The sequence below is a fragment of the Rhamphochromis longiceps genome, linkage group LG10 (genome assembly GCF_057381845.1).
Source record: "Rhamphochromis longiceps isolate RC_006_pf linkage group LG10, R_longiceps_female_GT1.1, whole genome shotgun sequence".
NCBI lineage: Eukaryota > Metazoa > Chordata > Actinopteri > Cichliformes > Cichlidae > Rhamphochromis > Rhamphochromis longiceps.
Window position 1 is genome coordinate 9,158,639 of NC_140566.1, and position 11,726 is coordinate 9,170,364.

General features: G+C 38.8%; 1 protein-coding gene across 1 annotated transcript; it reads right to left on the reverse strand.

The window, feature by feature from the left end:
* Window positions 1–8,052: 8,052 nt before the first annotated feature.
* supt4h1 (SPT4 homolog, DSIF elongation factor subunit) lies at window positions 8,053–11,608 on the reverse strand. Its single transcript, XM_085420043.1, has 5 exons — window positions 11,442–11,608; window positions 10,319–10,425; window positions 10,181–10,236; window positions 8,403–8,456; window positions 8,053–8,312 (listed from the first exon to the last, which is right to left on the reverse strand). The coding sequence occupies exons 1-5, from the start codon at window positions 11,508–11,510 to the stop codon at window positions 8,245–8,247; spliced, it is 354 nt and encodes a 117-aa protein (XP_085276169.1). The 5' UTR covers window positions 11,511–11,608; the 3' UTR covers window positions 8,053–8,244.
* Window positions 11,609–11,726: the final 118 nt, after the last annotated feature.

Genomic DNA, 11,726 nt, shown 5'->3' on the forward strand with positions numbered 1-11,726 from the left:
GGTGTCGACACCACAGAGCCACCCTGATCCCTCGCTGACCTGCAAGCTCCACACAGGCCTGAACCTGAAATATTAAGCCAGCTATTTGTAACTTTTTTGACTTGTGGCTCTTAACACCAAAAAACTGTGTCTGGCTGTGGCCCCAACAGAGATGGATTTCTCCTCTGACCTTTCACATGGTGCCATTTAACCCTCACTCAGGTTCATTCTTTTACCTCCATTCATTTTGTCTTTGTTTAGCATCTTAACCCACATGCAATTTTTCTTAGCACAAACCTAACGTTAAGTCTGATTTCATAAGCTTCAGCTAAGAGTAACACTGCTCAAAGTAAATGAAAAGGAAAACTGCAATAAAAATGCGTTCAAAAATTTACTGAAACCAATATTGGGATAGGAATAGCTTGATTTACCTAAAAATCAAACTGTGTATCCAAAAGACTACAAGAGAAATTCTAAAAAGGAAATCTATAACACATATATGCAAAGATGTTTTATTCCAGTTTGCTTTGGAAATAATTCACAGTTCCTAGCTTATATCAACATACTGTATGAATAAAGCTATGTTGCTACCTGATGAATAAAAATACCAAAAAGGAAACATTTTGTTAAATTAGAAAAGAAAAACATCTGTCCTCACATTCATTAGGTGACACTTGAAATACACAAGAAGTATACCAAGTGTACAAGTGAATAACACAAAATAATACAAAAGTTACTTTATGAAGTTCCACAGTGGAGCCTAAAACATCAATGCAGCTGTCTCAGGGCAAAAAACAGGCATAAAGATTAAGATTCAGGCAAAACATTTGCAGCCTGAAGTACAGTGAAGATAAAAACAAAGTTAACTGTCTATTAATCCTAGCTTTTATAAACAAGAACATATTAAACACATTATTTAGTCCTTGGCAGGTCTTATTATTAGGACTGGGATTGGACTGGACTTTGACTGTGTCGTAGCAACAGCTTGATTCTTTTCTATTTCAGCTCTCCTTGTTTAGATTTGCTGCTGTGCTTGGCATCATTGTCCTGTTGCATGACTCACTTTCAGCCCAGCTTAAGTTGTCGGACAGTTGTCTTCATATTTGAACTCTGATATACAGAGGACGTTATTGTCAACTCAATGACGGCAAGGTGCGTGGGTCTCATGGCTGCAAAACACGACCCCTCCGCTGCCATGCTTGACAGCTGCTATGAGATGTTCGTGCTGACAGGTTGTGTTTAGCATAACCCTAAACACAACCCTTTTCTCCAAACATCGCACTTTGAATTATAGCCAGACAACTGTACTTTGGTCTTCTCCGTACAAAGGATTTTATTCAGGAAGTCTTGTGGTTTGTTCAGATCCAACTTTGCAACCCTAAGCCGTGCCCATGCTGCCATGTTTTTCTTTAGAGAGAAGAGGCTTTCTTCTAACAACCCTTCCAAACAACCCGTGCTTGTTCAGTTTATTTCTAATTGTACCTTCATGGATTTTAACATCTAAAATGCTAGCTGAGGGCTCTAGGGTGTCAGATGTAGCTCTTGGTTTATTTGCAGTTTCTCTAAACATTGCATTGTCTGACCTTGGGGTGAGATTTCAGAGATATCCATACTCGGGAAGATGGGTATTTGTCTTAAATGTTTTCCACTTGTGAACAATCTTTCCCACTGCAGAATGATGGATTTCAAATTGTTTACAAAGGTCTTATGAGTCTTCCCAAACTGATGGGCAGAAACAGGTATTCTTTAAGATCATTGCTAATATCAAACCGCCAAATCCTTTGCTTTTACAGAGGTGCACATTTGAATTTCATTATATTTTATTTATTTTTTGAGTCCAGTGTGAACATTTGGGAAAGACAAAAGGAAGGAGTCTCATGCCAAACTTCTCTCTCTCTCTCTCTTGTTGAATGTAAGTCATGGAACAAGGCACAAATAGCGACATAAATAAGAACTTTCAAATGTAGTCTACAAAATGACAAAACAGGTGAATGTACAACGTTGAACATAACTTTAGGGTTTGTAATAAATCTCAGTGCTCCAAAATAAACAGTATCTAGAATATGTAAGCATTGTGAAGAAGACTACTGAGATAAAAGTGGAAACATCAAGTCTCTGGTTTTTCCTCAGAGGACAGAGAAGTCTCAATTCTAAAGTAAAAACCCAGTTTCACTGTAAGGTTTTTACCAGATGTACACTGTCATCTAATTCCTGTATACTTTCAGAGCTGTACACAGGAATTTCTGTAGTAATATATGAAAGGTTCAGTGTTTTTGAGTTTGCATTTGAGAACATCATCAGTTTAGTTTTGTCAGCATATAAACCAGTTCTAAATCACACAAGTAGATTTAGCAGACAGAGAAGATGTTGGGAGTAGAGTAGTACATCATCATATCATCAGCGAAAAAATTAGAGGTTTTTTTTTATTATGTCTAAAGCCATTTTCATATATAAAATAAACAGCAGCAGTCTTAGAATGGACCCCTGATAAATAACTTTGAAATCATCCAACAGTTTTATATTTGTTTTCTACAGCCCTGCACTGACAAGTCTTTGCTTTAAGATGAAGCAAATGGAAATGGAAAAAAGCCTGCAAGGTAGTTCAGGCAGTACATGAGCAACATTGCTTCTTCCAAGCTGCCCTCACTTGATATGCAAATACATCTTCTGATTTGGCAGTCTTCTTGAGTTGTAAAGTCTTGTGAATGCAGGGCCCAAACACCAAACTCTAACTAAATTCTGCTCCTGAAATCAAAGATTTTAAATGTGAGGTATCTGAACTACTCACAGACATGGCAGTTAGTTAGCAGTTGACAGCGTCTTCACTTTCAGATGCTACACAGAAAAGTCCACCTTACACACTTTTGTTAATCTGAAACATACAGCCCGAGTGAGGATTTTACTACAGAATGAGTACTTTCATACATGCTTTGATACCTTTTGATTTTCACCATTTGCTTACTTGTGAATATGCTGCTGTTCTTGTATTCGACCAGCGTTAACATACAATAGCTTTGTCCATTGAAGCTGCCAGCATTTGTAAAAGGAATTGAAATCCTTCAGTATGTTCTCAGTTCTGTAGCTGCCAAAGAGAGGAAGCTTTGTAAGCCTTGTGAAACACATTTACACACACACACACACATGCACGCACGCACGCACGCACGCACGCACGCACACACACACACACACACACACACACCCAGAGCAAGTTAAAGTGTGTGTGACCTTTTGCTGCTAATGTCCATCCCCCATGCAAAATACATCCCCTTGCTTCCCTAATTCCCGTTTATCCCAGTCAGACAGAGCACTTTTCGAAACTTAGCTGAAGAACTTTCCACTTGCTTTTTTTTTCTTTCTCAACAAAGGTTAGTGCAAACCTGAAGTTAACACCTCGGTTCATGATCTATTACTTTCCCCTAAGCTCAGAGCACTGATACATCCAAATAAGGGCAAAGGCACCAGTGAAGCCTCATGGGTGTTGCTCTGTGTGTGTGTGTGTGTGTGTGTGTGTGTGTGTGAGAGAGAGAGAGAGAGAGAGAGAGAGAGAGAGAGAGAGAGAGAGAGAGAAAATGAAGGCCATACTTCACTTTGCTTCTCTCAAATGCTGCTGCAGCACTTAATCTGAGTAAAAGCCAGCACATGGGCGGAGCCGAAAGCCTTCCTGACAGCGCCTGCGGTCGTGGAAGCCAAGTTCTCAGTTTTGTTTTTAGTTTGCAGCCCTCGTGAAATGACTTCACCCACGTGTAGTTTGATGAAGACAGGTTTAGGCCACATGGAAAAAAACCCCCACTGCATTTTAGTATTCTATGTGTCGCACTGCAAATGGTGGTGGTGGTGGTGTGTGTGTGTGTGGGGGGGGGGGGGGGGGGGGGGTGTCAAGGTGAACAACTAAATGATGGTGCACATGCAGGGCCCACATGGAACAGTGCAAACTGACACTTGTGGTTTATTTCTCATTTGGTTATCAACTGCCTCCAACCACTGGAGGTAAAGCGTCTCTTCAAAAAGTCTCTGTTCTACTTGTGATGGAAAGAGAAGTCTAACCTGCTGGGCATTTGAATAACAGTGATATTTAATTTGTATGGTTTTGTAGGTGAAGAGGGAGGAATGTGAGCAAAGTGGCTGTAATTGTGTTTGAAGATGAGATGAGACTTACAAAATGAGTATTTTCTCATTTGTGTCTTCGAAGTTTTATTGTAGCACTTTATAATATAACTCGTGACAAAGAGTGTAATCCCTCTGCAATTCAATTTCAGTGTATTTTGTTTAAAATAATATTTATCTACAAATACTTAAAGCATACTAGAATAAGGAGGTAACAAGCCAGGTTTTACAGGGAATAATTAGTGAAATAATCTTTTTACACATTTGCATATAGATAGATAGATAGATAGATAGATAGATAGATAGATAGATAGATAGATAGATAGATAGATAGATAGATAGATAGATAGATAGATAGATTAGGACTGTCCTCTCTTAACCACTTACAAGAAAAACTAAGGACCATCAAAATTCGCAGACCCACGTGACCGTAATGATGAAGCCAAGTCTATTTTTTCCGTGTCACAATCACTGTTCAAACACAAATTTCAAAGGTAGTGTACAGGAAAGGATTGTCTCATTTCCTTTAAAATAACTGGAAGTTAGGTAACTCCACAATATGGCCTGTGCCCTGAAAACTAAACTGTAAATACAATGTAAGATGGGGAAATATTGTTTGCTTTTCCACAAGATAACCAAGGAATTACACAGTATTTAAAATGATGTAGTACTTAAAATTACTTACAGTATAATTTGTGTATCCTTTCCTTTAAAATACCCAGAATTTAGGCACTTATTACATTTACTTACATTGCAATATTTATTTATTCTGTAAAATACATGAAGTTGTGCAATATTTAAACTTACATAATAATTTGTGTCTCCTTTACTGCAAAATACCAGATGTTACACAAAGCAGAGAGTCAGCAGGTCGCCTGCCATGAACGAAACGGCACAGGTGCTACAGGGTTGGTTGCTGACCCTGACCTCTGACCCGAATGTGGCAGCTGGGGGAATTAAATACATGAATGCAAATTGAACACAGAGTTAACCATTGCTAGAATTAGCTAGAATTTACTGTGTGTCCATGTTAGATCAGTACTTGACTATGATGTTATACTCCCCTTAGTATACAGAGCACATCATCCATCCATTTTACCTTCTTAGGCCTATCCCAGCTGTCACCGGTTGAAATGTGGTGAAACACCAGATCACCAGTCTATCAGAGAGACAGGCAACCATTCACACACACAGCCAATCGAGAAACACCGATTAACTTCTCCTGCATGTCTGTGGATGGTGCAAGGAAGTCAGAGAACACACACACACACACAAGACAGCCACAGGAGGTCGGAAAGAAGAAGTCATATGTCCAGAACACTGTGTTTTCATTTTTTTTAAAAACTGATTTTGTGTTTGGAGTTTGGAGAAAATGATGTGTCTCACTGTGGTTCAGCAATTGTGAAATACAGGATTTCAACCGGCAGTGATCTTCAGCACTGATCTGCATATTTTCTTCTAGAGAGATTATGTCATCATTATGAATAGATGGAGAAAAGTTATCCTCTGGTGGATTAACCTTTTTTTCTCCAGTTTATGGAGATAAGAACAATGAAAATAAGTAGTTCTTCGTTCATTGTAGGTCATGACATTTGATTAACGTCATCGCACGTCTCTTCAGGTTACCCGCAAAAGTAAAATGAGAAATGCTTTGTGAAACATGAAACCGGCACAGCTTTCATATCGCATCGCATCTTTTTTATGCAGTTTTCACCTACTGCTATTTTACCAAGTTTTAAGTTTCCTGCCAGCGTTACGGGTCCGCTTGTTAGTCTTCAATATGGCTAAGAGTTCTCAGTGAGTTTTGACAGACTGGCTTCACTAACTGTGCCTTTGCAACAAAATGTCAGGAGCAGGTGTCGGTGCAGTGAAGACTCACAGCATCACAAATGAAGACAACCGGAGAAGCGGACCGAGATCATGTGCAAGGATGTCCTCCAGGCTGCAGTTAAGTCAGAGGACACACATGGTGTTAAGTGGAGGTGTTTTCTTAAGTGATAATATACTCCAGTAGTGTAGTACTCCACCTGAACTACACCTGATATATTGAACAGCACAGGATGACAATAAAGATGATATTCTCTTCACACTATTGTGCTGTAAGTGAAACGGTAACCACAGCAGATACCGGATCTGAAAAGGCTTAAATTTAACTGGAGACTATCGCACGCAGCACTTCAGGTGAAAGGTTAGCTAAATTTACACGTTCACACTTTGGCTGAGAGTTCTCCACCTGTCGGCAGTGTCGGCGGCTGCAGGGAATTCCGGCACTGAGTAAAAAGCACCATCTAGTGGTGCAGCTAAAGAAGTACAGGGAGGATTTTTTTAAAGGGTCTAGCCAACTAAAAAAAACATGATGAACTCTGTTGCTCAGAATGAACAACAATCAGAATGAACCACCTTTGCCATCTTAGTGTTTTGCGACCATATGTGACAAATGGTGACGGAAGAAACAGAGAAATCGATTATATAACTTATTGGCTAATGACCCTGAATAATCCTCCTTTCTGACTGTAAGAATTCATCATTTGTAAAAGAAAGTTTTATTCAATATGATGTGAAACTAGAGATTAAAACCATAAAGCTGTCTGTGTTTGCTGAGATTGTAGAGAAAAGGAGCCAAGGGTCTTTTTGCAACCAGTGTAGTCGCCCCCTGCTGACTATTAAAAGTAACGCATGTTATTAGATGCATGATACTAACCTGTCACAACATATTTTTTTAACGGAAATAATGAAATAATGCTTGGTGATGGTATTTGGCTTTATTAGTGTGGATGCTGATTAAGCACACAAGCAAGGATTGTTCTTCTACTTTTCATATTCCGTACATTTTTTGGCATCTATCTCCTTCAACACCGTTCAACTTAGAAAAACCAGTCAACCACCGCTAGATTCCTCTTCTTTTGGACATGACTGCTTGTATTTTCCTCATTTTTAACTTTTATATTTTTTAAATTATTCAACTTTATTCAACAAAAATTTACCATGTATTTCAATGGCAGAATGTGGGCAGTGGAGTCAGTTGATGACTTTTGATGATCATGACCAGATGATTATCTGAAAGATAATCATCTTTTCTGACCGGATGATTAAAAGTTACAGTATTTAACTGTCTGTAGTGGATTTTCCCACATTTCAGACATTCAGGGACTTAAATAATATGAGGTTTCAAATATTTCTTCAGATGTTTTGTGACTCTGAATTTTCTTTTGTCATTACTCAACTTTTTCTACTGTACATTTTAAACATGGTCAGCTACTTTTCAACTTCTTCCTCTGTCTGAAAATCAGCTTTAAACACTTTTGTTTTCAAGTGAAACATTCTGTTTTTCATCTCCTTCAACATTTTTAACTTAACATTCAGCAGTTGCTTCATTTCCGCTCAAAACATTCAGCTATCAGCATCCACACTGCAGTTTCGTTAGAAAATGCATTTTCTAGTTATTATTATTTGCTAAAAAACTTTAAAATAAACAAACATAATGGCTTGTAGGAGTGGAAAGACTGACATTATATGTTGAAAACATAAAGATTAAATAGGAAAAAACCTTCAAAAAATAAAATAAATTGAAAAGTCAAAAATGGTCTAAAACCTAAAATCTAAGGTCCACCTAATTTAGATACCTTTAAAAACAAATAAATATCCAGGTTAGTCATGAATGTGGACGCGTTTATTTGTATTCTCTGGTCAACATATATCAGCAATCTGTTCCAGAAAGGTTGAATGAACTCGGAGTCTAACCACAGTCCTCTTAGAGACCTCACCCCCATCATCATCATTTTGGACCGCAGCTCAAGGTCATCAGTCAGAAACCACATTGTGTGCCCTTCTGGACAGTAGACAGATTAGTCCCATTAAAAATGAACTGATCATGTTCACTTGCTCGGGGACACTGAAAACTTAGTTAATTCACAGATTACAGGTGCATATAAATCCAATGTATTCATTTGTTTTAAGACACTCACTCACTTTTTTTATAAAACAGGTTTTTATTTCACGTAAACTATTCAAACAAATAAGACATATCTACCTTTTCTTATGTGTCAGCAATCTTTGTTTTTTTTTTCCAAATTTAAAAAGCTCCAAAAACTTAACATTTCCACAAGACATCACAGACATGGTGAAACAGTATGATCCAGCTCTGGGGACAATCAGCAGGATTTACGTCTTTACTGCCGTGTCTCTGGATTTGTAGATCACCCCTCTGCTTTTCAGCTCTCTCACTACGCCTTCAGAGAAGAGAATAATGAACAACCGAAACATATGAAGTGAGAAGACAATTCCAACCAATGTGTGTGCCCTGATGTGTTTGAATGTACCTGGAGGTAGTCTGCCAGTCACTGAAACTGCATATACACCTGGCTTGAAGTTGCCTGAAAGACAGAGCAGGAAAAAAAATAATTACACAAATGGATCATAATCTGAACTATGTGGCTATCATTAATAACTAGCAGGTTTTACAAGATTTATTAAAAAGCATGTAAAAAATGTTATAGTCCTGGTTTTAAAATTAGGTAAATAACTTCATTTGAACAACAACATAACATATTTGTGTCATATCTGTGTCATTATTTAACAAAAACTAATCCAAAGCCAAAATCTATAAGCACTGTGGAAAAACTAATTTCTGGATTTTCTGGATGATTCAGTAAGCTTGCTGAACCACCTTTAGCACCAATAACTTAAAGTAGCAGTTTTCCATTTGACTATCAGTCTCTCTCATCATTGTGGAAGAGTTTTGGCTCATTCTTTTTGTTGTTGTTGTTGTTGCTTCAGTTCATTGAGGCTTGCAGGCATTCTTTTACACACAGTCTCTTCAGGTCCCGCCACAGCATTTTAGTCAGATTGAGGCATGGACTTTGACTGGGCCACTGCAGCACCTTGATTCCTTTCATTTTCAGCCATTATGTTGTAGATTTGCTGCTGTGTTTGCTGGGTTATGGTAAATGGTAAATGGCCTGTATTTATATAGCGCTTTTCTAGTCCCTAAGGACCCCAAAGCGCTTTACATATCCAGTCATCCACCCATTCATGCACACATTCACACACTGGTGATGGTAAGCTACATTGTAGCCACAGCCACCCTGGGGCGCACTGACAGAGGCGAGGCTGCCGGACACTGGCGCCACCGGGACCTCTGACCACCACCAGTAGGCAACGGGTGAAGTGTCTTGCCCAAGGACACAACGACCGAGACTGTCCAACCGGGGCTCGAACCGGCAACCTTCCGATTACAAGGCGAACGCCCAACTCTTGAGCCACGATCGCCCTGTTGCATGACCCAATTTTAGTCTACATTTAGCTTTGGGGACATCTCCTCACATTTGAATACCCTGGTAGGAGTTCATAGTCGACTACAAGGTGCTCAAGTCCTGAGACTACAAAACAAGCCCAAACCATCATCCCTCCACCACCGTGCTTGACAGTTGGTTCTCTCCAACCAACTGGCTTAACATCTCCACTTTGGCCTCTTTTGATAGGATTGTTCCAGAAGTCTTGTGGATTGTTCAGATGCAACTTTGCAAACCAAAGCCATGCTGCCATGTTCTTTTTTAGAGAAAAGAGGCTTTCTCCTGACAACCCTTTCAAACAAGCCTTAGTTGTTCATTTTTTCTGAGCAGTGTATGGTCTGACCTTGTGGTGACTTTGCTGTAATGTTCACCACTGGGAAAATTTATATCTATCTTGAATGTTTTTCACTTGTGAGTAATCGATCTCACTGTAGAATGATGACATTCCAATAGTTTGGTTTATAATCCTTCCTAAATTGATGGGCACTAACAGTTGCTTTCATGAGATCACCGCTGATTGTTTTTCACCCTGACACTATGTTAACACACACCTGCTAAATCATCTGCTTTTATAGAGGTGCTCAGACTGGCTGATGATCAAGTGCCATTTTCCCTCTCAATTATTATAAAAGCAGTGTAAGATGTACTTCGTTTTTCCAGAAACAGTGTCTCCTTTTTGTCTTAAATAAATAATGAACAATTTAACATTTTTTATCATGTCCTGATACATAAAACCTTAGAACTGAATGTACTGTCTTCTTCTTCTTTTTTTAAAACCATGACTGTATGCTTCAGCAGATCCTTACCTATTCTCTGCCATTTAGCCACCCAGCTATCTTCAGGACTCATCATGGCGATCACACTATAAACATTTAGTCAGTGTCAGTAAACCACAGGGAAGAACAGACAAAGAAACACATAGTTACTGCTTAGTCAACACTTACCCATCAAACGAGGAACTTGTGCATTCATACACCATCTCTCGGTTCCCCTTCATCTGGAGGTATGACTCACAGTTGTCACAGCCATCATATTCAAACTGGTCAATGGTCTAAATTGGAAGAGAGCAAGAGAAAAGTGAGGTATCAGATTGCATGAGTCCAATAAAAAGAGCCAGAAGAAAGGATCAAAAATGAGAAGTGAGATATTACTTGAGAAATATTAACTGCTTTAAAAATGCTGCACTTCAGTGTAGCAAGACTATATTTCTAATGAGGGTCATACATATATTGGAACCCACCATAGATAATGATGCCAACAAACCTTGGCACATCCACTGATAACGGCTGTGCATGGTTAAATAATAATAGTATTAATACTACTACTACTACTATAACAACAACAACAACAATAATAATAATAATAAAGTGAGATGGGATTGTGTGTTGGTGTTGTGCCAAAGTGTCATTTCTGGTATTTGCCAACCCCCCCCCCCCCCACCCCCACACAAACAAACAAACAAACAAAACAAAAAGAAGCCCGCATTTAAACTACTGTAAACATGCTATACTTTAAATGAAATCTCTCCAAAATAAAAACCTTTAATTTCTCAAAAATAAAGTCAGATTCCCTGCACGCCCGACCTTACGAAATAAATCACTGAGGAAGCATTGAGGAACAATAAATGTTTCTAGTTTTATTTATCGTGGATTTTTAACTTTAAAGTCAATCTTAAAATATTTAGTTTCGCTTCAGCCATTATTGTCCACCTTGTTTCTTTTCTTATTGTCGACCTTAAGAAAAAAAAAAACCCAATAACGTTATTCTGCGTTTTGTCACAATAACATCACCTTCTACCCAGGCTCTGCCAGGTTCTGTACATTTTTCTAGTACGGCCCCAAGTCGTTATCGTGGGACTAGAAACCAAACAAACTAGCACAGATGTCTTTTTGTAAACAAAAATGCCCCAGTGAATACTTAGGTATAATTCCTTGACTAAAAGCAACCAAGCGTCATTTCGAAGTTTTAATTTTCCTGTTAGGCCAAACAGGAGGAAAACACTGCGCAGAGCACCACGTTAGCACAGGAGCTAGCCTCACAGTGTTTTTCTCTCAGATAAAGATTTACCTTCACTAACGAACAAAGCAGACAGGCTCTCAGGTGGCGCAGGTCTTTGGGGACTGTTTCTAATGCCATTATGTTCGGACGAAATAATTGAACAAACACTAAACAATCACGCCAACTAATATTATGATGATTTTCTAGTCGCCTGGATATTACGTCACTTTATAAGGCCCTAGCAACCCAGAGGCGTCCCTGTAGTCCGCCTGAATAAAAGTCCATGCACAAAAAAATCTGAATCAGGGAGACTTTATTTATCCCCAAGGGGCAATTAAGATACAACAGAGCAGC